At 31.5% G+C, this 24661-nt stretch overlaps 7 protein-coding genes across 9 annotated transcripts; 2 read left to right on the forward strand and 5 right to left on the reverse strand.

Annotated features, from left to right (window-relative positions):
* Positions 1-9: 9 nt before the first annotated feature.
* Positions 10-1475, reverse strand: LOC130447434 (putative methyltransferase C9orf114). Its single transcript, XM_056784247.1, has 2 exons — positions 734-1475; positions 10-674 (listed from the first exon to the last, which is right to left on the reverse strand). Exons 1-2 carry the CDS (start codon positions 1273-1275, stop codon positions 44-46), a joined length of 1173 nt encoding a protein of 390 aa, XP_056640225.1. The 5' UTR covers positions 1276-1475; the 3' UTR covers positions 10-43.
* A 253-nt stretch (positions 1476-1728) lies between these two features.
* Positions 1729-3228, forward strand: LOC130447966 (RNA-binding protein 7). 2 transcript variants are annotated; one of them, XM_056785048.1, is made up of 2 exons: positions 1729-2345; positions 3053-3228. In XM_056785048.1, exons 1-2 carry the CDS (start codon positions 1825-1827, stop codon positions 3066-3068), a joined length of 537 nt encoding a protein of 178 aa, XP_056641026.1. In that variant the 5' UTR covers positions 1729-1824; the 3' UTR covers positions 3069-3228. The 2 variants fall into 2 exon arrangements, with proteins under 2 accessions (XP_056641026.1, XP_056641027.1); XM_056785049.1 differs by having other exon boundaries at positions 1735-2345; positions 2989-3228.
* On the reverse strand, positions 3213-13388 carry LOC130447965 (DNA replication licensing factor Mcm3). Its single transcript, XM_056785047.1, has 10 exons — positions 13252-13388; positions 12879-13200; positions 12692-12822; positions 12392-12630; positions 12005-12339; positions 11240-11505; positions 11041-11189; positions 10652-10952; positions 5458-5688; positions 3213-5403 (listed from the first exon to the last, which is right to left on the reverse strand). The coding sequence occupies exons 1-10, from the start codon at positions 13321-13323 to the stop codon at positions 4999-5001; spliced, it is 2451 nt and encodes an 816-aa protein (XP_056641025.1). The 5' UTR covers positions 13324-13388; the 3' UTR covers positions 3213-4998.
* A 608-nt stretch (positions 13389-13996) lies between these two features.
* LOC130447722 (probable ribosome biogenesis protein RLP24) lies at positions 13997-14944 on the forward strand. Of its 2 annotated transcripts, XM_056784691.1 has the most exons (3): positions 13997-14153; positions 14209-14672; positions 14731-14944. In XM_056784691.1, exons 1-2 carry the CDS (start codon positions 14073-14075, stop codon positions 14641-14643), a joined length of 516 nt encoding a protein of 171 aa, XP_056640669.1. In that variant the 5' UTR covers positions 13997-14072; the 3' UTR covers positions 14644-14672; positions 14731-14944. The 2 variants fall into 2 exon arrangements, with proteins under 2 accessions (XP_056640669.1, XP_056640668.1); XM_056784690.1 differs by lacking the exon at positions 14731-14944 and having other exon boundaries at positions 14209-14705.
* On the reverse strand, positions 14864-18890 carry LOC130447720 (protein zntD). Its single transcript, XM_056784688.1, has 4 exons — positions 17208-18890; positions 16868-17080; positions 15067-15229; positions 14864-15011 (listed from the first exon to the last, which is right to left on the reverse strand). The coding sequence occupies exons 1-4, from the start codon at positions 17823-17825 to the stop codon at positions 14998-15000; spliced, it is 1008 nt and encodes a 335-aa protein (XP_056640666.1). The 5' UTR covers positions 17826-18890; the 3' UTR covers positions 14864-14997.
* LOC130447721 (peroxiredoxin-4) lies at positions 18713-20475 on the reverse strand. The gene is made up of 5 exons (XM_056784689.1): positions 20161-20475; positions 19955-20072; positions 19661-19900; positions 19441-19606; positions 18713-18890 (listed from the first exon to the last, which is right to left on the reverse strand). Exons 1-5 carry the CDS (start codon positions 20297-20299, stop codon positions 18843-18845), a joined length of 711 nt encoding a protein of 236 aa, XP_056640667.1. The 5' UTR covers positions 20300-20475; the 3' UTR covers positions 18713-18842.
* A 1170-nt stretch (positions 20476-21645) lies between these two features.
* On the reverse strand, positions 21646-24641 carry LOC130447383 (polynucleotide 5'-hydroxyl-kinase NOL9-like). The gene is made up of 3 exons (XM_056784178.1): positions 22872-24641; positions 22160-22603; positions 21646-22104 (listed from the first exon to the last, which is right to left on the reverse strand). Exons 1-3 carry the CDS (start codon positions 24269-24271, stop codon positions 21741-21743), a joined length of 2208 nt encoding a protein of 735 aa, XP_056640156.1. The 5' UTR covers positions 24272-24641; the 3' UTR covers positions 21646-21740.
* Positions 24642-24661: the final 20 nt, after the last annotated feature.

Consider the following 24661-nt stretch of genomic DNA (forward strand, 5'->3'; position numbering starts at 1 on the left):
GACAAAAAAGTTTTTATAAAAACGTTTAATAAAAAAAATCATTTTAATCAAATCTACTCATAGGATCCTCTTCTTCAACTACCATTTCATCCCTATTAACTAATCCTTGTTCGTTCATTTTAACCGGTCTAACTTCGGGGTTTAGCTTAGATCTCAAAGCTGCGAGGCTAATCAAAACTGCCTCTTCAGTTCGAATGGTTTTCGAACCTTGCCCGGGGACGGTATTTAAATAACTATCAAAAAGTAACTTGGGATCATCGGCGTCTAGTACTGGATCGTTTTCCAATGCCATTTCGAGACCTCGAACGCCCCCAAATACGATTAAAAGATGTTTATACGAAGGACACGCGAATTCATCTACGGATTCCCCTTTATCAGATGTACCTATCGATAGATCGTATCCTTCTTTATACGGACATTGGGTGAATACTTTGGATAAATTCGTCGCTATTCTGACCGTGTATCCCCAATAAACCCCCGTTTCTTTTCGCGGTACACTGGGAGAAACTACGGTACCTTTCAGTTTTTTACTAGATTGTTCTTTTAGATCTAATCTAACCGTACATCTGATTCCCGGAGTTAGTAATTTATCTGTGTGCACTTCTTTTAATAAACCTACGTTAATAAAGGAGCCTTTACCGTTTTTAGAGGGTTTATTCAATACTACGCCTTCTCTAAAAAAATATTACAAATGTTTCTAATACGCGCTTTAATAAATATATCGTGGACTTACCTGAATAAGAATTCTTCGTTGGGTGCTAAATGGTGGGGAGCGTTTAGAGGGTTTAACAATCCACAAAATTTAAGATCTTTGTGTATGGGAAAAAAATGCTTTCGAAGATATTGCGGACATTCCAAATATTGTAGAATCCTTCCTAGTTGTATGCAAGAATGTCTAGCTGATACCCCGCCGTTTTCATTATCTAAAGTTGATTTTTTAGCGGATGCTTCGTCTCCATAATCGTCGAATATAATTATTTCGTCTATTTGAAATATACACGCTGCTCTCGCTATTTGTCCTGCTACGTAAGTCCGAAGTTCCTGTGATTGCGCGTTTTCTAATATAGAACCTGGAACGGCTATCGAAAGCGTCGAAACTTGTTGTATTTTTACATCTTTATTTTCTCTTTCATTTTCAACGATTTCCTTTAGTTTTTTCTTCTCGACTTTCTTGGCTAAATTTTGTTCTTTCCATTTTTTCCTTTCTTCTTTTCTTAATTTATTTACTTCACTCCAACTTTGTTTTTTTACTAAATTTGTCATTGGGGGAACCATGATGACTTTTTAGGTTAACTTACCAGTATTGTTCAATATATATCATAGATAAACTAAATATGGATAGAGTTTATAAGTATGTCCAAGTAATTACAAGTAAACTCTTGAAAGTATTGTTTTACAAAAAAAAAATTGAGGATATTAATATTGTCTAAATTATTATAGAATTAATAGTAGAAAACCGATGATCTGTCAACCATAGAACTATAATAAAAAAATGACACTAGGTTAAGTGAGGAACGTTCGAGAGAATAACAATATTTTAAAATTAATTTCAAGCTTTAAATAATCGAAAAGAATTAAACTGATATGACTACAAAAAATAATTAATTTAATATATATTCCTTTTATATCGTTATTGATAAATGATTTTTAAATTTTTGGTGTATAAAGAGCACATTTGTAGCGTTCAGAACTATGATTGCCAGCATACTTTCTCTCGTAATGAATTTTGACAGTAATGACATAAAAGCATAAAAACATTTGGAAATGTTTATCTATTATTTGGGGACAAAAATACAACAATTTTATTTTATCTAATCAGCTAATATGGATGACGAAAAAACAGTGTGGTGCGGAAATTTATCGGATAAAGTTACAGAGGAACTACTTTTTGAGTTATTTCTTCAAGCAGCTCCCTTAGAACGAGTTAGAATTCCAACGGACAAAGAAGGTAGAAAATCGAATTTCGGTTTCGTCACATTCAAACATCAACAATCCGTGGAATATGCAGTTCAATTATTAAACGGCATTCGATTATACGATAAAAATTTGAACATCAAACCTAGAAATCCAAATTCCAACACTACTAATAGATTTCCGGAAAAGAGTTTCAATAATGATTCTTCATATAAAAGTGGGAATTTATCGCAACCTGTGAAGTATCCTAGTAGGGATGACAGATGTACTCCTAAGAGTTTTAGGGATAATTACAGAGATGACAGACACAGAAGTAATTCTTACAGTAGATATGATAGTAATAGAGATCGACATGATTCTAATAGAAGAAAACAAAATTATGATAGAAGGGACAATTTTAAACATAGAGGACGCGATAGGAGAGGGAATAGGTATTATTAAAATTATTTCCAATTAAAAATTATGTTTATTTTGATAAATCTTTAACTATAAAATCAATACTTAAACTTTTTTTTATAATTTGGCTTTTTTATGTAAAATTTGCCATTATTTTATTTAAATAAACCCATTTTACTTTTGATTTCTTATTTTTTTTTATTCCAATTTCTGTTTCCCTCCAATAATTTTTTTACTTTGTTAATGTAATTAGGCAATCAAGAAACCGCTTATGTACGTCAAAATGGTGGCCGTGGGGTAAACAATCGATTTTCGCCTACGACTGTTAGGTTTTTTATTTTTTGGAAACAGTATTTTTGGTCAGTTTGTACGTCAAAATGGTGACAGTGGGATAAACAATTGACTTATTTGTATGTACCTGTGTCAGCTTTTTATTTTTTCGAAAGTGTTTTTCATTTTATGATGAAACTCACGGCAAAAGCATCTGTTTACACCACAGCGGCCATTTTTAATAGACATCAGCTGATTTTTAGCTTATTCTTCTTTACCTTCTACCTTGTCTTTCACCTTTATAAATATGCAGCTATCCTATTCATGGTATAACAAGTTTTGACATTGACAAATATCATAATAAATAATTGACCCTGTGTGTTACAGTACGATTCATTTTTTTTACAGTGATAAATAGATTTTCCATAAAATTCCGTTTTTTCCAAAAAAAGTTTTCAACCACTAATTTCAGGAAGGAAAACCAGTGATGAATATATACGGGATGATGCTTTTAAGCAAAGAAATATGATAATTAGGAAGATTATATCATCTGAAACTCCCGGTGGGACGAACTGTGCATTATCGATGTTGTAGAAATAAGTTTTGATGATGATTAATAAATAAAAACAAGAAACAAATAAAAAAATATTTTATTAACATTATCCTACAAAGAAAATTAATTTCGTATTTTTTTGGTTTTCAGCTTTGGGGGTCAAAATTTTTATTTAAACGCCCAAAAACATCGAATTTCAAAATTTTGGGTACAACCTGTATTTATCTATCAAAAATATATATATATATATATAAAAATGTGAAATACGAAATTTAAAAAAATTATGGCTGACTTTTGTTTTTAAATGATTTAGAAAATAATTTTTTGTATAAAAACGGTTTTAAAATATATAATGTTCATTATAAAAAATATATACGGGGTTATCAACAACTTTACTTGAGTTGAAAAAATATTAGAAATATACGAGGGTATCTCAAATTATATTAGCAAGAAGAAAAACAATTCTTAATATAACGATTGTTTCTATAATACGGGGTCTCCTTATTTAAAAATGGAAATTTTCAATAGGCGACAGTTGTAAATTTTATTCGAAAAAGTCACACTAAGAAAAATAATGCAGTCTGGTAACGTAACGTAACTGGAAAAATCGACAAAATATATATACGGGGGTCGCATTATTTAAAAATGGAAATAATACAATCGGAAATTACACTAAGAAAAAGGATAACGTCCGTTATCATAACCTAATGATTGGATGTCATTTCTCGCATTTAGTCTAGAGGCACGTTAAAAAAATCGACACTATTTGAGAAAAAAAAGTTAAAAATTAAATATAAAAGTTATACTAAGAAAAATAATGGCGTCTGATAATGTAACCAGAAAAATCGAGAAAATGTAAAAAAAATATACGGGGTCTACTCATTTAAATATGGAAATTTTACCGCCATTTTCAGTAGACGACAGACGAAAATATCAATCGAAAAAGTTACACTAAAAAAAATAAAGGAGTCTGGTAACGTAACCGAAAAAAATCGACAAAAAGTAAAAAAATAGAATATACGAGGTCCCCTCATTTAAAAATTGAAACTTTGTTACTATTTTCACGACGATTAAAAATTAAATATAAAAAAGTTACACCAAGAAAAATGTCTTCTCAAAAAAAAAATCGACGAAACGTGAAATAAATATACGGGGTCTCATCATATGAAAATGGAAACAGTACAGAAGTTTATAGTTAAAAACTGAATATAAAAAAGTTACACTAAGAAAACAATAACTTCCCATGACTTGACCGGAAAAATCGGCCGAAAACGTAAAATAAAAAAACGAAAAAAAAAAAATATACGGGGTCTCATCATATGAAACTCTACAACCCCCAATAGACGACGGATAAAAATTGAATTCGTAAAAGTTACACTGAGAAAAACAATGACTTGCGACATTTGATAACAGTTACACTAAGAAAAATAAAGGAGTCTGGTAACGTAACCGGAAAAAATCGACAAAATGTAAAAAAATAGAATATACGAGGTCCCCTCATTTAAAAATTGAAACTTTGTTACTATTTTCAATAGACGACGATTAAAAATTAAATATAAAAAAGTTACACCAAGAAAAATGTCTTCTCAAAAAAAATCGACGAAACGTGAAATAAATATACGGGGTCTCTTCATATGGAAATGGAAACAGTACAGAAGAATATAAAAAAAGTTACACTAAGAAAACAATAACTTCCGATGTCTTGACCGGAAAAATCGACCGAAAACGTAAAATAAAAAAACGAAAAAAAAAATATACGGGGTCTCATCATATGAAACTCTACTACCCCCAATAGACGACGGTTAAAAATTGAATTCGTAAAAGTTACACTGAGAAAAACAATGACTTGCGACATTTGACAACAGTTACACTAAGAAAACAATACCGTCGGCCAACATAACCTGATTGTCGTCGGTCATTTTTTCAATGGCGGCGTCGATTTCTCCTTGCGTATAGGGTTGGGGGTTATTACTATTAACGAACGTTTTAATAGTGTTCAATCCCAACGATTGAGACGCGTTTTCCCTGAACGCCTTATAAAGGCCGTTTTTGAAAGTAGAAAATCTACCGTCTGATATCTCCCTAGGGCTATTATCGATTTCCATAGTAGTATTTTCTTCTGCGCGACCGTTTATACCGTTAACAACGTATTCTTCTTCTCCTTCTTCCCCTTCCATCGATTGTACGCCAGTTAGGACCGTGGATCGACTTCTAGTCGAACTTTGCGTCGAAATGATTTCTTCGTCCGATTGTTCGCTCGCATCCGATCTCTATAAAACGTAAACGTCGATTAATCGATTAATCGATTCGGCGATTTTACTTACCCTTCTTCTAGGTCGCTTCTGACGTTGTTCTTCTTCGTTTTCGGAACCGTCTTCGGCGCGTCTTCTTCGTTTCTTCTCTTTTTCTAATACTTTTTTGAAATAAGCGTAACGTATTAGTTCGATGGCGGCGTCTGCGTCTTCGGCTTCGATCGTTCTCGACATTCTTGCTTTGGCGTGGGCTGTCGCCAAACGGATCATCGTTTCTAAGGTACGCGGCGTCACAGGTTGCGTCTATCCGTTAAAATATGCAATAAATAATCTAACCCAATATTCGATTGAATATTAGGACGTCCCGTACATATAACGGCGGCGCGAATACAAATATAATCCCGATGTTTTAACGGAGTCGTAGAAAAAATATAGTGTGGAAATAACATACCTAATATTCACTATTTCAATATTTTTTTTTTCATTCATCTGTTAATCATATCGAGCATGAAAATTTCGGGACATCCTATACATGTAACTACTTACCTAACCTAAACAATTTCAAATTTTCAAATAAAACAATCATTTAATTCCGTTTTTTTTTTAAATTGTGGTGTATCGTAGAAAAAATATCGTGTGAAATGAGTTTAGAATAAAAAAAACTTGTAGGACATCCTATATAGAAAAGTAACCGAATCCGGGACATCCTATATACATTTATTGAGGAGATTTGACAAGAAAACGAATTCCGATTCTAGATCTTCAATTTCGTCTTTTTTCGAAGTAGTCGTAGAAAAAATACTGTGTGAAACAAGCTTCGAACAATAAAAATTCACGTCCGTAAAAAATGCACCAACAAAACTTTATAATATTCGCTTTTGTAATGAAAATAATGGAAAATACAGGAAAACATTTGTGGGACATCCTGTATAGAAAGGTAACTAAGTCCGGGACATCCTATATACATTTATTGAGGAGATTTGACAAGAAAACGAATTCCGATTCTAGATCTTCAATTTCGTCTTTTTACGAAGCGGTCGTAGAAAAAATACTGTGTGAAACAAGCTTCGAACAATAAAAATTTACGTCCGTAAAAAATGCACCAACAAAACTTTATAATATTCGCTTTTGTAATGAAAATAATGGAAAATACAGAAAAACATTTGTGGGACATCCTGTATAGAAAGGTAACTAAGTCCGGGACGTCCTATATACATTTATTGAGGAGATTTGACAAGAAAACGAATTCCGATTCTAGATCTTCAATTTCGTCTTTTTTCGAAGTGGTCGTAGAAAAAATACTGTGTGAAACAAGCTTCGAACAATAAAAATTCACGTCCGTAAAAAATGCACCAACAAAACTTTATAATATTCGCTTTTGTAATGAAAATAATGGAAAATACAGGAAAACATTTGTGGGACATCCTGTATAGAAATGTAACTAAGTCCGGGACATCCTATATACATATATTGAGGAGATTTGACAAGAAAACGAATTCCGATTCTAGATCTTCAATTTCGTCTTTTTTCGAAGTGGTCGTAGAAAAAATACTGTGTGAAACAAGCTTCGAACAATAAAAATTTACGTCCGTAAAAAATGCACCAACAAAACTTTATAATATTCGCTTTTGTAATGAAAATAATGGAAAATACAGGAAAACATTTGTGGGACATCCTGTATAGAAAGAGTAACTAAGTCCGGGACATCCTATATACATTTATTGAGGAGATTTGACAAGAAAACGAATTCCGATTCTAGATCTTCAATTTCGTCTTTTTACGAAGCGGTCGTAGAAAAAATACTGTGTGAAACAAGCTTCGAACAATAAAAATTTACGTCCGTAAAAAATGCACCAACAAAACTTTATAATATTCGCTTTTGTAATGAAAATAATGGAAAATACAGGAAAACATTTGTGGGACATCCTGTATAGAAAGGTAACTAAGTCCGGGACATCCTATATACATTTATTGAGGAGATTTGACAAGAAAACGAATTCCGATTCTAGATCTTCAATTTCGTCTTTTTACGAAGCGGTCGTAGAAAAAATACTGTGTGAAACAAGCTTCGAACAATAAAAATTTACGTCCGTAAAAAATGCACCAACAAAACTTTATAATATTCGCTTTTGTAATGAAAATAATGGAAAATACAGGAAAACATTTGTGGGACATCCTGCATAGAAAGGTAACTAAGTCCGGAACATCCTATATACATTTATTGAGGAGATTTGACAAGAAAACGAATTCCAAATCTAGATCTTCAATTTCGTCTTTTTACGGAGTGGTCGTAGAAAAAATACTGTGTGAAACAAGCTTCGAACAATAAAAATTTACGTCCGTAAAAAATGCACCAACAAAACTTTATAATATTCGCTTTTGTAATGAAAATAATGGAAAATACAGGAAAACATTTGTGGGACATCCTGTATAGAAAGAGTAACTAAGTCCGGGACATCCTATATACATTTATTGAGGAGATTTGACAAGAAAACGAATTCCGATTCTAGATCTTCAATTTCGTCTTTTTTGGAAGTGGTCGTAGAAAAAATACTGTGTGAAACAAGCTTCGAACAATAAAAATTCACGTCCGTAAAAAATGCACCAACAAAACTTTACAATATTCGCTTTTGTAATGAAAATAATGGAAAATACAGGAAAACATTTGTGGGACATCCTGTATAGAAATGTAACTAAGTCCGGGACATCCTATATACATTTATTGAGGAGATTTGACAAGAAAACGAATTCCGATTCTAGATCTTCAATTTCGTCTTTTTTCGAAGTGGTCGTAGAAAAAATACTGTGTGAAACAAGCTTCGAACAATAAAAATTCACGTCCGTAAAAAATGCACCAACAAAACTTTATAATATTCGCTTTTGTAATGAAAATAATGGAAAATACAGGAAAACATTTGTGGGACATCCTGTATAGAAAGGTAACTAAGTCCGGGACATCCTATATACATTTATTGAGGAGATTTGACAAGAAAACGAATTCCGATTCTAGATCTTCAATTTCGTCTTTTTTCGAAGTGGTCGTAGAAAAAATACTGTGTGAAACAAGCTTCGAACAATAAAAATTCACGTCCGTAAAAAATGCACCAACAAAACTTTATAATATTCGCTTTTGTAATGAAAATAATGGAAAATACAGGAAAACATTTGTGGGACATCCTGTATAGAAAGGTAACTAAGTCCGGGACATCCTATATACATTTATTGAGGAGATTTGACAAGAAAACGAATTCCGATTCTAGATCTTCAATTTCGTCTTTTTTCGAAGTGGTCGTAGAAAAAATACTGTGTGAAACAAGCTTCGAACAATAAAAATTCACGTCCGTAAAAAATGCACCAACAAAACTTTATAATATTCGCTTTTGTAATGAAAATAATGGAAAATACAGGAAAACATTTGTGGGACATCCTGTATAGAAATGTAACTAAGTCCGGGACATCCTATATACATTTATTGAGGAGATTTGACAAGAAAACGAATTCCGATTCTAGATCTTCAATTTCGTCTTTTTTCGAAGTGGTCGTAGAAAAAATACTGTGTGAAACAAGCTTCGAACAATAAAAATTCACGTCCGTAAAAAATGCACCAACAAAACTTTATAATATTCGCTTTTGTAATGAAAATAATGGAAAATACAGGAAAACATTTGTGGGACATCCTGTATAGAAAGGTAACTAAGTCCGGGACATCCTATATACATTTATTGAGGAGATTTGACAAGAAAACGAATTCCGATTCTAGATCTTCAATTTCGTCTTTTTACGAAGCGGTCGTAGAAAAAATACTGTGTGAAACAAGCTTCGAACAATAAAAATTTACGTCCGTAAAAAATGCACCAACAAAACTTTATAATATTCGCTTTTGTAATGAAAATAATGGAAAATACAGGAAAACATTTGTGGGACATCCTGTATAGAAAGGTAACTAAGTCCGGGACATCCTATATACATTTATTGAGGAGATTTGACAAGAAAACGAATTCCGATTCTATATCTTCAATTTCGTCTTTTTACGAAGCGGTCGTAGAAAAAATACTGTGTGAAACAAGCTTCGAACAATAAAAATTTACGTCCGTAAAAAATGCACCAACAAAACTTTATAATATTCGCTTTTGTAATGAAAATAATGGAAAATACAGGAAAACATTTGTGGGACATCCTGTATAGAAAGGTAACTAAGTCCGGAACATCCTATATACATTTATTGAGGAGATTTGACAAGAAAACGAATTCCAAATCTAGATCTTCAATTTCGTCTTTTTACGGAGCGGTCGTAGAAAAAATACTGTGTGAAAGTAGCTTCGAACAATAACAATTCACGTCCGTAAAAAATGCACCAACAAAACTTTATAATATTCGCTTTTGTAATGAAAATAATGGAAAATACAGGAAAACATTTGTGGGACATCCTGTATAGAAAGGTAACTAAGTCCGGGACGTCCTATATACATTTATTGAGGAGATTTGACAAGAAAACGAATTCCGATTCTCGATCTTCAATTTTGTCTTTTTTCGAAGTGGTCGTAGAAAAAATACTGTGTGAAACAAGCTTCGAACAATAAAAATTCACGTCCGTAAAAAATGCACCAACAAAACTTTATAATATTCGCTTTTGTAATGAAAAGAATGGGAATACATAGAAAAATATTATTTGTGGGACTTCCTATGTACATTTATTGAGCCGATTTTACAAGAAAACGAATTTTAATTCTCGATCTTTTACTTCATATTTTTACGATGCGGTCGTAGAAAAAATATAGTGTGAAAATAACGTCATTAATTTCGGGACATCCTGTATACATTTCTCAAGTAGAATTGACACAAAAAGTTATTTCTTAATCCTTCAGTTTCTTATCTCGCTTTTTCAGAGTCGCAGAAAAAATATAGTGTGAACCATATGACAAATTGAATTAACACGAGTCAAACATTTACCCCCCACCCCCCTCCTAGACTCTTGATAATCAATGCATTTTTAGTGAAAAAAACTGAAAAATTTTTTATTTTCGGACATCCTATATACATTTTATAAGCCAAATTTAAACACAAGGTATTTTATTCCGTAAAGATTTCTTATTTTGTCTTTTAATGCATCGTCGTAGATAAAATATAGTGTGATATCATTACAAATAAGTCTTCGAGCCCCCCATGAAAAAATTTTCCATATTATCAATATTTTATGTTAGACAAGTGACAATTATTGAATTTTGGAACATCCTATACATTTCAATGGTTATTAAAATACACTCACCCTGGCCTGATCGGTTTCCAAAGCGTCTTCTGATCGCAATCTCGAATATTCGTCAGCAATAATCTCGGAAGCTTCTTCTGTCAAAGCAGGTTTCAAAATTTTCACAAAATAAATATATTTCCTCATAAATTCCACACTTAAAATTCTATCCGTACGTTTCCGACTCGCTCCATGTAATAGAGGATCGTATTTCTCGTACATCGGTACTTCTTTTTCGTCATCTTCGTCCGGATTTTTAGTACTTAATATATCAACTGTCGAACCCATCGGTAGTACTTCACCATCTTGTTCTAGAGGATTCCTGTTGACGTAAAAGTAAACGTTGACATTTGACAATTATAATCGATAGTTAAATCGATTATAGGATAAAAAAATCGATTCAAATTTACCTGTATCTGTGCATTCTCACTACGTGATCAGATATCAATAAATCATTATCAGCGTTAACAGTATCCAACATTACGAATAGACAATCGAAACGCGAAAGTAAAGAATCCTGCAGACCTATATTTTCCATTGGAGTTTTATATTGATCATACTAAAACAATATGGTAAAATATTCGATATAATAATAAAAATAATACTTACTTTACCGTAGACGGGATTGGCGGCCGCTAATACCGAACATCTCGCGTTCAAACTAGCGTGTATACCCGCCTTAGCTATCGTAACTCGACCTTGTTCCATGACTTCGTGTATCGCGGTTCTATCGAGATCGCTCATTTTGTCGAATTCGTCTATGCAGACGACACCGCGATCGGCGAGTACCATAGCCCCGGCTTCCAATCTCCTTTCGCCGGTCTCTTGATCCGTCGTTACAGCGGCAGTCAAACCCACACCAGACGATCCCCTACCTAATTTTTTTTTTATTTATTTTCTCAGAATTGACGTTTATAAAAGTTAGGTTATGTTATCGTTTTATTTCAGTTATATTCGCGGTCTTATATACAGGTCTGTAGCGGCTTGGTTCTCTTGTTTATAATTGATTTATAGTTGAATATTTAAATTTTACATTCATCGATCACAACGCCGACCTAGCGGCTACACAGTGAGATAATTTAGCGTCCTTGAAATTAACCCACCCCCGCTACCCTCGTTTCCAGATCTGTATGTAAGACAGAGGTCATATTAGGTGCCAAGAAATGTATTAAAAAAGAAGATTGTCTTTTAATAATAAACAAAACCATAGATCTATACAACAAAGTGAAGTAGTGTAACACCATGATTAATAGTTAAAAAGAAGCGGAACATTAGTGACAGAAGTGATAGGTGATGGCTGTATTGTTGAAATCATGAAATTTGAGGTTATGTTTGACGTAATTTTGTGAAAAATTCAAAATTTCCATAACTTACCTGTAGTAGGAATAGCTCTAGGTGCGGTGTGTAAAACGTATCTCAGTAATTGAGATTTAGCGACGCTAGGATCTCCTATTAAGAGTATATTTATATCACCTCGAAGTCTAGTTCCATTTGGTAATACTTTTTCAACACCACCCAATAGGAGACACAGCACCGCTTTTTTTATATATTCGTGACCATGAATAGAAGGAGCCAACGATTTCGCTAATAATTCAAATATATTTTTATTAGATTTTGCGAGTTGCTTACAACGAGCGACATCTTCCCTCGTTATCGACGGTGCCGCTTCTTTACTCAATTGAGAAATGTTGTTAGCTATAACAACCGTCCTGTAAACCGTATAAATCATATAAAAAATAAAACATTTCAAATTGTACTTACTTGAAAGTGGCATTTGTAAAATTTTGTTGTTTATTAGGCAAGCATCTAAAATTCCCAACAACTTGTATCCTGTCGCCGGGTTTACATTTATCCACTAGATCGTTATCGCAGATAATATCGATAGATCTCGGTAGTTGCCCCGCCGGGGCGTTTTCAGGCATTTCTTGAATAGATATAGTTTGATGATCTTTATAAGTCGAAAGACCGAATTCTGTTTCAAGAGGATTACCCTCGTCGTCCTTGAAAATGAAGACAAATTATCATAAAACATAGTTTCGGGGATTTAAATCAAACACTCACTTTCGTAGGATACACCGCTAACGAGGGTATAGCATCCAAAGAAGTCATATCTGAATACTTTCTTTCCATTATTTTTTTTGTTGCAGTACAATAATGGACGCTTCTCACGACTTTAGGATGAATTAAAGAGCCTTGAATAACAATTTCACGCTTAAAAATTAATAATTAAATAAAAAAATCCACTTACATTTAGTAACAATACCTTCGACACAAACTAGGTTACCCAAATATCTAGAAGTGAGTGTTCTAGGCGTAACGTGTTTATTCCCGAAGCTCCCTTCGAAAGCGATAAAAAAATCCACGTTTTGTTTGGCGTAATCCGGATTAACTGACAATATGTAGTCTTTAAGAGCTTTGTGAAAAGCCATTTGTTCTTCGAATGCATTGTTAAGTAATGAAAGAGCTCTTGTTGAATTTTTTCTACGTAAATCGTTGATATTCACCAATAATCGACAACTCTTATCTGATATCATATCTTTTACTAATTGAGAATACTTTCCTTGGTCAGTCTACGAAAAATACTTTTCATATATATACAAAATACATTATCACGTAATTACCTCATCATCAAGAAAATCTAGATATTCCCTCTGTATATCTCTTGAATGTTGATCCATATCTTGAGTATCCATAATAATAATTCAAATTTTAATTTGTACACAATAAACACAACACTTTACACTAAGTTTTTTGGCGCGAAAGATATAATGTGAAGTTAGATATATTTGACATAATAAACTGTCAAAAATTCTTCCGACACGTATATATATGATGTGGCTGTAATCCACGTGATCCTTGGTAATTATTGAAATAAATTGCTTACAGCAATAAATAGCGATAGAATAGAATAATACACGTATTAAATAATATAATGCATAAATAACAGTTACACTCCAGTCATTATTCTGTATTTACGTTAAAAAAGAAGATCCGTGAACTTGCTAGCTAGACATGCAATGATTCAATGAGAATGAAATATGTTAAATATATTAAGATGAAAAGTATGATTAGTTTACAATGCTGCAATTAAACTGGTTAACATAACGTAAATTATTTCTATGTGGCCGTTGTTTGTGTTCAAAAAGAAGAACTGTTAATTTCAACAACGTCATTTTCATGCTTCAATCAAAATAAGAAAATATACTCACACAATAAAATACTAAACGTAAAGTGATAGAAAGCAAAATAAGGTGAGGAGATTCAATAAAAATAAAGTATGACAAATGTAAGAAAAGTTGTATCCACCTTAACGTTAAAAGGTTTTTCTATGGCAGTTGTTTGTATTAAAAAAGAAGATCTGTCAATGTCAACAACGTCCTTTTAATGGTGCAATCAAAATAAGATAATGCACGTGTAAAACATAAAATAATATAGTATAAAAATGCGTATCGAAACTTGTTATTTCTGTTCTTCCAGGATATACCCAGGACATGGAATCCAATTTGTCCGCAACGATTGCAAGGTAATGCTTTACATACTCCTTAAATTTCCCATATTTCATTTTACGTGTTTTTCAGATATTTAAGTTTTGTCGTTCCAAATGCCACTCGGCGTTCAAAAAGAAAAAGAATCCTCGTAAAGTAAAATGGACCAAAGCATACAGAAAAACCGTCGGTAAAGAATTAACCATAGACCCTTCATTCGAATTCGAGAAACGTAGGAACGTTCCAGTTAAATACAACAGAGAAACTTGGTCTAAAGCGGTCGAAGCGATGAAAAAAATAGAAAAAATCAAACAAAAAAGACAAGGTACTTATATCATGCAAAGGTTACGTAAAGGTAGAGAAATTGAACAGGAAAGGGACATCAAGGAAGTACAAAGAGATCTATCGCTTATTAGGTCACCAGCGGCGGGTCTTAAAGAAAGAAAACAAGAGGAAACGGAGGATCATAGAGAAAGCGACGAAGAAATGGAAGGAATCGTTGAAGATGGAGGAGAAGTTACGTTATAATCAATTTTCATATATTTATACTATAAAATGTAGGTTACTTCAAATAAAACAATATAATTTATTTTTATCCTATTTTTTTGATGCTAGAATATACACAATATACACAAAGTGTACACCAGAATTCGTTGTGGATAAGCAGTAGTAGTGATAAGTGACTTTTGGTGTAGAAATCGGGAAATTTGAGGTTATGTTTGACGTAAGGAAGAAATGAAAGGAATTATACAAGATGGTGGAGAATTTCCATATATTTATACAGTAAAATGTCGGTTATTTTATAAAAAAATATAAGTATTTTTAAATGAAAAATATATATATATTTCTGTTAATTCCTTTTATTATTATGTTCAATTGAATTTATTCGTCGTAATCTGAAAATGAAATTTAAAAAATGACAAATTCGGTGTTAAATTTCGTAAAACGTACCCAAATAATGACTAAGAATTGTCATTAGAACGAATCCAACGAAAACTGAACAGAACTGGAAAATTCCGGCTGATTTTCTCTCGTGTTGCTGATGCCATCTTGCTCTTTCTCTCGGAAGTACCTCACTAACTGTAACGTACAATAAAGTACCCCCAGCGAGACCCTAAGAAACGATATACAAAAAAAATTATCGTTTTTTTTATTCTCTGTTTATTCTATTCAAATTAAAAAAAAATTCTTGAATAGTACATATTTTTTAATACCCACCCTGTATTACGAAAATTTGATTCGAACTTTATTAATTAACGACGGGGTCAAATATTAATAACTTTCTCTATGGTTTATCTAAATGAGATAAAGTATAAACAATAATGTATATTATTCGATAATCGCCATGTCCTTGTTTCGTTATTTAGATTTTTTAATTATAATATTTGGGTAAAATTGAATTTTCATATTTATTTATCTTCAAGACATTGTTTATGTCAATATTAAACGGTTGTGACGTTATAATCAAAATTGAATACCCTTAAAAATACACCAAGTTATTTATATAAGCCCCCTGTATATATTATTTTTCATATAAACATGTGTTCGAAGCATTGAGTTAATATTTGAGATAGAGAGAGCTGATACGGAAGATTGTTCAAGTGGTCCCAAACAGCTGATAGAGAAAGACATATGCCACTCTCTATTCTAGTCGGAATGGATCACTAACGAATAAGGAGAGATGGAGAATAAATCGATTTTTTTAATTACAATAAAACAATTCCACTTATATGTGTCTCCCTCTATCTTTAATATTAACTCTATGGTTCTAGATTTAGTTTCACGTCTTCTTTTTTATATAAACAGTGTTCTAGCTATTAAGTCATCACTAAATGAAAAGCAACTGTAGATGGCGTTGAATTTTTTACGTTAAAATTTATTGAAGAATTTATTTTTTTTTATTTAAAGATAAAACAAGGTTTTAAAAACACATATTTACGAGAAATCGTTAAAAAATATTAAAACTTATCGAAATATAACAAATTCTCTAATTAAAAATACAGTTTCTAAATGTCAAATTTCAGTAATCGCTTCTAGATGGCATCACAAGTAATTATTTCCAGATTTGTGTTATTATTTTAATTATATTTCTTTCTAATTATGTTCAAGTGAGTTAATGAAATAGTTTTTTGGTTTTTCAGCTATATTCAAAGTAATTTTGACGTTTTCTTTTTCAAAATAATCATTTGTATTGCTTGTATTACTCAGCTGATTCAAGGTCAAGTCAATTGTTTATATCAAGTTCAGTACGTTAGCTGTCAAAATTGAGAAGAAAAATGAATAATTTTATTTTATTATTCGAATTAGGTAATTAAATAATGATTATTTACATTTCTTAAAACGTCAAATTGATAGTTAATGAAGCAAATAATATTTTTTTGAACTATCTAAATGTCATTGAATGTCGTTAGTTTCAACAATCAACTGTAGATGGCGTTACAAGGGAAATAATCGTATTTTTTATTTCAACCTCGATTTACTCAACAAAAAAACCATCAATCAACTTGAAATTCATTAATCGCAGCCTTAAAAATATTAAAACGAGCTGAAAGTTGATAAAATAGAATTTCTAATGACAAATCGATTGTGTACATCAAGAAATCGTTCGTAGATGGCGCAACAAGTATCTATTTTCATCCTAGTAATATTTCGAATATGTTTTTGTTCAATTTGTACAAAAAATTTATATCTACAGGGTGGTAAAATATTCGGCAAGAACTGTATAGTAAAATGTAAAAAAATCGATACGTACCTGTAAAATTGGTATTACGATCTCTCGTACACTACCTGGTATATTAGATATAAACATTCCAATTAATATACCCGCCGCTGATCCAACAGAAAATATAAAAATATAACAGAAATGTTTTAAATTAGAAATCGACGACGCCGATGATAATTCTATACCCAAACAAAAAGAAATCACTAATTTATGCGAAGCTATAGCCCCTAATAGTAATAGAACCTAAAAAATAACAATTCAATAACCCATAAATTAATCGACATAAGTATCGGAAGTTTAAGTAAACTCGGCAACACCGCCATCCCAATTTGTGACCATGTATATTTATCAAAAAAAAAAATATTTTTACCTTTTCGGGTTTTGTTTCGAGGCCAACGACCAATCCCTCGAGAAGTGCGTGTACAGAAAGGGCGGCTATGAGTCCCAAATTAGCCGTTGGGGCGGCATTACAAGGTTCCCGATGCCCCACGTGACACAATTGCGACGGAGCTTCTTCACAAAACAACACGCTATCACTTCTCGCTTTATAAAAAGACGGATTATACGGCGAATTATTTTCGTTTCGTAAAAGGGGTTGCCATTCATCCCTATTAACGGAATCGGAATGTCGTCTAGTAGTAGCTAGTCGATGTCGATGACCGTGGTTATGTAGAATATTAACTTCTTCGGAATCGCCATAAACGTAATGGACGAATTCGTCTATTAAATATATGAGGAAGAAACCCAAACAATAAATAATTTCCGCGTACACTTTATATTCGTACGGTACTGATTCTCTTAATTCTGGTAAGATGTGTACCAACGAAGTGGATAACAACACACCGCCGCCGAAACATAACAAATTCGAAAGAAGTAGCGGCCATTGACTTCTCCCATGTCGCGCGAAACAATTCGGCAACACACCCACGAATAAACTAGTTACCGCTAATATTACCGTGGAATATATTTTCGATTCTATTAGTTTCATTTTGGGTACGTCTCTCTCGTTTGGTTTTAACTTCGAACTGTTTTGATATCTTGAGAAAAAGTTCTTATCAATACGATGATAACTTTGTCTTTTTGTTTATAAAATAGTTTTGATTTGACATATTTATAATTCTGGTTAGTAATCGGAATGTACGTAGTATAACATAGACGTGGCGATGATCGAAAAAAAGGGTTAATAATAAATTATTTTCAATATCTAGTGCAGTTGATCCACCACCCACGTTTAACTGGAATGCCGCCATATTGTGTTACGATGTAAGAATTTATTTTAAATTCAATATACTTTGGAATATATAATACACGTTTCAAAGTTCCTAATAATGAAATAATAAAATAAAAACACCAATAAAACGGTTGATTTAATTCAAGGCCGAAGTAGGCTTTAATCATCGTCGTTTGTATATAATACAAAAATCATAGAATTATATCTTCTTCATATATGAGTAGAAATTTGTAATTACGTATATATTTATGATAAATCATCGAATTACATGTATTCCCAGGGGGAAAATAATCAGTGTAGAAAACGAATGACATACAGATCAAGTTGTCGTTTGTGTAAATAGTTTTTATAGGTTATTAAACTACATTTTGAGTATATTAAAGAAAGTTTTACAAGTTTTTTGTTGTGTTGTTATTGGTGATGCATTATGGGAAGTAGTTTTAATAACTTTGGTTTATATTAAAAAGTGATTAATGATACGAGGTCAGTTCAAAAAGTTTTAATGTTTTTCGTTTAAAACGAACATTAAGTGGATAATTTTAGGAGCTTCTTTGGATAGCAGGCAAGATTTAAATCATTGTGGATCATATTATGGTTAGTATGAAGGTTTTTTAGATATATTTTCGACGAGAATAAAAACAAAATTGGTTTTAAGACGATTTTACTAGAAATAAAGTTTTTTTTATTGATATTAACAATTAAAAAAGTGATGTCTTTGTTGTTGTTATGTGTGATGTAATAAATATTGTTTCAGTCAAATTAAATTGAATTCATTCAATGTTTTTCGAAATATTTTTTCTTTTCAACAGGATTCGGTATAATCTGCAAAAGATATATAACATTTTAACACCGTTCTGCGAGAAAAATCGAAATTTTGAGGAAACAATCCCATTCAATTAACTGATTTAGCACCTAGTGAAATTATTTTAGGTCTGATGATAAAAAACTAGTTTTAGGAGCAATATTTTCAAAAAACAACAATAACTGTAAATAAAATATATTTAATTGCCTTTATAATGTTGATTGAATTCACTATAAAAGATTAACTGACATATTTCTTCACAAGATTTAGCACCATGTGAAATTTTTTCGGTTTTAAGTAACAAAATACGTTTTCCGAACTAAATTCCAAAGAAACACATTCAATTGCCTTTCTAAAGTTAATTAAGTTCATTTCAATAGAATAATAAATGTTGAGATATTAATTTTTCCAAAAAATAATAATTAATCGATTTTTCTTCAAATATCCCCTGAATTAAAAAAAAAACGAATCAACTGACCTAATTTCACAATTTTCTAAGCATTAAAATATATTTCAAAAATAATTTGATATAAAAACGACGAAATTTAGAACCAAATAAACAGAACTTACCGTATCTTGTCCTGGTTTCCATCCTGCAGGACAAACTTCGCCATTTTCATCGGTAAATTGAAAAGCTTGAACCAACCGTAATGTTTCATCAACACTTCTACCAACAGGTAAATCGTTCATGGTAATTTGTCTTACCGTTCCTTTTTTGTCGATAATAAACAATCCCCTACAACGTCATTGAATAATTTTATAATATACACAGTGAGCTATAAAAATTTACCTTAAAGTATGACCTAAATCGTCCAAATAAACCCCGTAATCTTTCGAAATACTATGAGTTAAATCGGAAAGAATTGGGAAGTTAACATTTCCTAATCCACCTTCTTTTCTCGGTGTATTTATCCAAGCTAAATGAGTAAAATGAGAATCTACTGAACAAGCAACGATTTCTGTATTAATTTTTTTAAATTCTTCTATCCTATCACTAAATGCCAATATTTCAGTTGGACATACAAAAGTACTAAAAAAAATTGATTCAAATACGTATTCAATTATACGTTAATTTCGTACTTACAAATCGAGGGGATAAAAAAAGAAAACTAAATATTTCCCTAAATAATCCGTGGATTTTAAATGTACAAATTCTCCATTTTTAACAGCCGTGCCCTCCCAGTACGGCGCTTGTTTAGAAACTACAAAGTTTATCAATCCGAATAAAGAAAAATATATATACACAACTTTTATTTTAAACTGAATAATAAACTATGAATAAGTACTTACTGACTGCTTTCGAATACTGTAAATTATGATCGGCTTGTTTTTCTGATGCAGGGTAGACGCTACCACCTGCAAACGTTTGACACGATTCGTCAGCTACAACACTAACGAACAAAATTACACTGACGCAAATCAAATACATATTTAGTTTATTTATACTAATACATAAAGTAAATGATCGAAAAAACACTTTGCTAAATCTCAAAACACAACCCGGTTATCCACGTTAACATATGTAATACATATTAATGTCAAAATCAAGGTTATGATTATTTGAATCCAAGGATAATACAACGGAAGGGATTGCGCATCTTTATGTCAATGTCGTGATCATAGATAAAATAAAAAAAGAGAGTAGCCAATTAGCTTTTATCACTTAACTTTGATAACAAGGCTAATGAAAAAATAGTAGACCAAGGTGTCGAGAAATTTAACTATTAAGTTAACATTTTACCTACACTAATTTAAGATTTTAGTTTCTAATATGAACTATCAATATTAATGATAAATAAGATGATTTCATCTTTATAAATTTATCTATGATTACAAGGTCGTCTTATCATAAGATTCGATCATTTATGACAGTGACAGTGACGTCTTCTCCATTTTGTTTTCAATTACTGTATAATAGCACGAGGGTACGGATTGATTAAATATTCTAATTATTCTTTAAAAAAAGTTATATACAATATTTTTTTACTTTATCATATTTTAAATATATAAACCTATAATGATATTCAAAAACACGTTAATAAGGCTCTGACCATAATAATATTTATATAGAATTCAAGGTTATGAGTTATTCGGAACTGAGATACAACAGAAAGGACTGCTCATTTTTATTGTAGATGACGTAATGATAGATAAACTCGAATTATAGAGATAATTGTCTGTATTTTTAACGCTGAGTAAATTTTTTGATTAAAAGATTTCTAAAAACATTTGGCTGTTTCGTTAATAGTAGAAATCAATGTAGAGTTGTTGATAGTGCAGTTTTTTTATAATGTTATATAATAAAAAAAGTATACAAGTTGTTCAGAAAAAACAGAAATTGATATCACGTGGTTATCATACGATCACTTCAGTTTAGGACCTTAGTGAACGAGATCCAGTATACTCTCTGATAAGCATATCCTAGTGACTCTAAACTGACATTGTTTCACATTATAAATGATTCCAAGGTTAAATCGAAAGGTACGGCTTATCTATTACGTCGATGACAGCTGCAACAATCCATCAAATGATAACATATTACTAAAATACGATCACTTTGTTCGGTTTCAGTGAACGAAATCCGGTATACTCTCCAACATTTCAGAACGCTTCTGTGCCCTCTAATTTTTTAATTAATCTATGGTTCCAAGGTTAAACCGGAAGTTACGACTAATTTAAAACACCAATTACATCACAGTTTTTTTATAAGTTGGCATACCTTTTCGAAGATAATATATCAACGGATGTGTATAATAGTACGACGTTAGGGATTTTATAAATATTTTATTTAAACGAAATGAAACTTCATGATGAAATTTTAATATTTATTTAACATATAATAAAAAAATATGTCCACAGAGATTTTACATTTATTTTTTATTGATTGGTATGTAAGATCGTTTGGTAATTCGTCCTAACGACTCGTATTCCCCGTCCATTACGTAAGGTATACACCCATTAATATCTTTGTGGGTCATGTAAACAGAAGGTGGTAAATACACACTGGTAAGTACAAGATAAAAAACATTTTTTAATACATGGAACGTTTCCGGGGTTATTAAATATAAAATTTTCGTTTTATTATCGATACCTTTAACAATACCGTGACCGACTATTTCGAAAAATTCATTATTTTCTATTTGAGTTGATAAAGCGACGAGATTCGCGTTAACGGCAGCCGCAGGTATCTCGTTCCCTTGATCATCAACGATTTTTATATTAGATAAACTTATTCTAAAATAAAAAAAAGTAAAAATCGATAAAATTAGAATGAAACTTCAATACTTACTTGAAAACAGGAACATTTTCGCTAGTTAAACAATCGGTTTGTTGGTTAATTAGTTTTCCAAAGTAAGACAAAACGCACATATCTCGTACTTGTCTAGGTTCCAGTGACCATCCGCTGATACCATCCGACGACGAGTTTATTTTGAAAGTTTTGAAATCCAACCCTGCCGAATCCCCACCGAATAAACCGCAATGCGCTTCTACACTCCGAGGGTTGATGTCGGTTATAAAATTTTTTTTTCCACTGACACTATCGATTTGTACTACGTCAGTTGGTCTGATGAAGGTTATAGCGGACGAAACTATGTTTATCCCTATACCGTGTACGAATCCCATGTAGTTAATCACTATAGGTGCATCTTGTACTACATTTTCCATTAATAGTTTGATGCATTTTATGTATTTTTTCGGGTTATGTCCGATGTTGATGTTGGATAGATACGATCTGGAACATTTTTTTAAATTTTAGGTGGAATGTCACTAAAACTACAAGAATAAATTCAATAATTTCTCTACTTTTGGTGGAATTAATTAAAAATAAACACAATTTGAATAATTCACTTTTCAATTTTTGGTGAAATCCCATTAAAAACTATGAAAATAAGTTAGAATTTTCAATAAGTTTCTAATTTTTCGAATATCACTAAAAACCCAGTATTTTTTTGTAAAACCAAAAAAACGACTTAAAAAAGTTACTCAAATTATTAATTTACCTTTCAGGTCGTTGAAGATGGGTGTAATTAGGTCCTAGAACGGGTTCTGTAATATTTACAATAGAAATACATCCTGGTAGATTGAATTCTGATTGTCCAGGGTCCAAATCGACGATGTTTATTCTATCAAATCTAGTTAGAAGCTTGTTTATGGTATAACGTAAAAACGTACTTTTTCCAACACCTTTACCACCAATTATAAGCAACTTTGTTAGGGTAGTTACTGAATCGACGATATTCGCCCAATCGGGGTTGATATTAATAACATTGAACTGTTCTTCAGGATCAAATATAATTCGGGGGGAAATCAAATTATCTACTTTAGGGAATATCTGTTGAGATATATGGTTTTCTATAAATTCTATATCATAATATTTTACTTTTGTGCAAAGAAAAACTGCAGTAGTCTCCTTAATTTGCATATCTTTGAGATAATTCAATTTTTCCAGTGTTTTTTCAATGTTTTCTATAGTATCATTTGATTTTTCATCCGTAATGTTTGTAATAACTAACAGGGAGGATCCTCGTGGAGAAAATAAGGGAATTTCGCGGTTTTTTGGCAAATTATAACCCAAAATTTCCAAATTTCCATGTAAAACTTTTAATAAACAGAAACCGTAACATGCAATTGAGTGGTTTTCTTCAAGAAGCACAATTTTTTCTTCTTCGCTATCACAACATAAGAAATTCACTTTTGGAGTTTCTTGTACTTCATTTTGTATCATTTCAGGTGATTCGACAATCTCAATCGGTTCATTTAGTAACATTGAATTACTTGTACAAGCTCCATTATCATTTTCTATACAAAAATCAGTAGAATCTTTTTTTTTGTTAGACGTTTTTTTAATCAATTTAGTAGACTTGATAATTTTTTCAAATTTTTTCGCGTTCTTTTTCTCGTTTATCTTTTTACTCTTTATTTTTCCACGAGTTTTACTAGATTTTGGAAATTCATAATCTATTCCACTATGTGGTTCTATTAAGGATTCATTAAAACTATGCTCTCTTGAACTACAATATGTATTAAAATCGAAACTTTCATCTGAATCCAATTCGGTTTTTGATGCTTTTCTCCGTTTTTTTGAACCGATTTTAATTTTTTTCTTAAAAACAACGGAATTTTCCGACGTTGAAGGTGATAAATTGAAATCTACAATAGTATTTTTTCTGGCCTTTTTTTTCTTTTTAGCACCATGTTTATCAGATACCTCGAACAAATCTTCACTTTCGGTGTTGTTTAACTTTACATTTTTTTTCGATTTACCTTTCAAAAAATGACCTCCATATTGTATTCGCTTCGTTTTCGATTTTATTTGTAATTCCTCTTCGTTTGAATCTTTTCTGTAATTCTTACGATCGTAAAGCGACTGCCTCACACTATCTAAATAATTTTCATTCATTTGTAAATATTCAAAACTTTTTCATTTAAGTAATAATTTTATTAAACGTACCACATTTTTCTTCTTTTTTTGTTTATTGTCAAATGTCATTAATCAAAATCAGATTTAATTTGACAGCTATCAACACTTACGAACGCATCTCTTTAGTATTTGTATTTACCATTGAAATTTTATTGTTTGATTCAATTAAAATGCCTAATTTTTCTTTTTTTGTCTAGTATTCATCCACTACTCAGATCTACTTTATCCACTATCATAATATTTACAAATTCACCCTTTTTATTTTATTCCATATATATACTAAAAGGTTTTATACTATTTGATTCAATAAATATGCATAATTCTATATAATTTTCATGAAAAATGTGTTTTAACGTGAACATAGAGTTA

The sequence above is a fragment of the Diorhabda sublineata genome, chromosome 8 (assembly GCF_026230105.1).
Source record: "Diorhabda sublineata isolate icDioSubl1.1 chromosome 8, icDioSubl1.1, whole genome shotgun sequence".
Lineage (NCBI taxonomy): Eukaryota > Metazoa > Arthropoda > Insecta > Coleoptera > Chrysomelidae > Diorhabda > Diorhabda sublineata.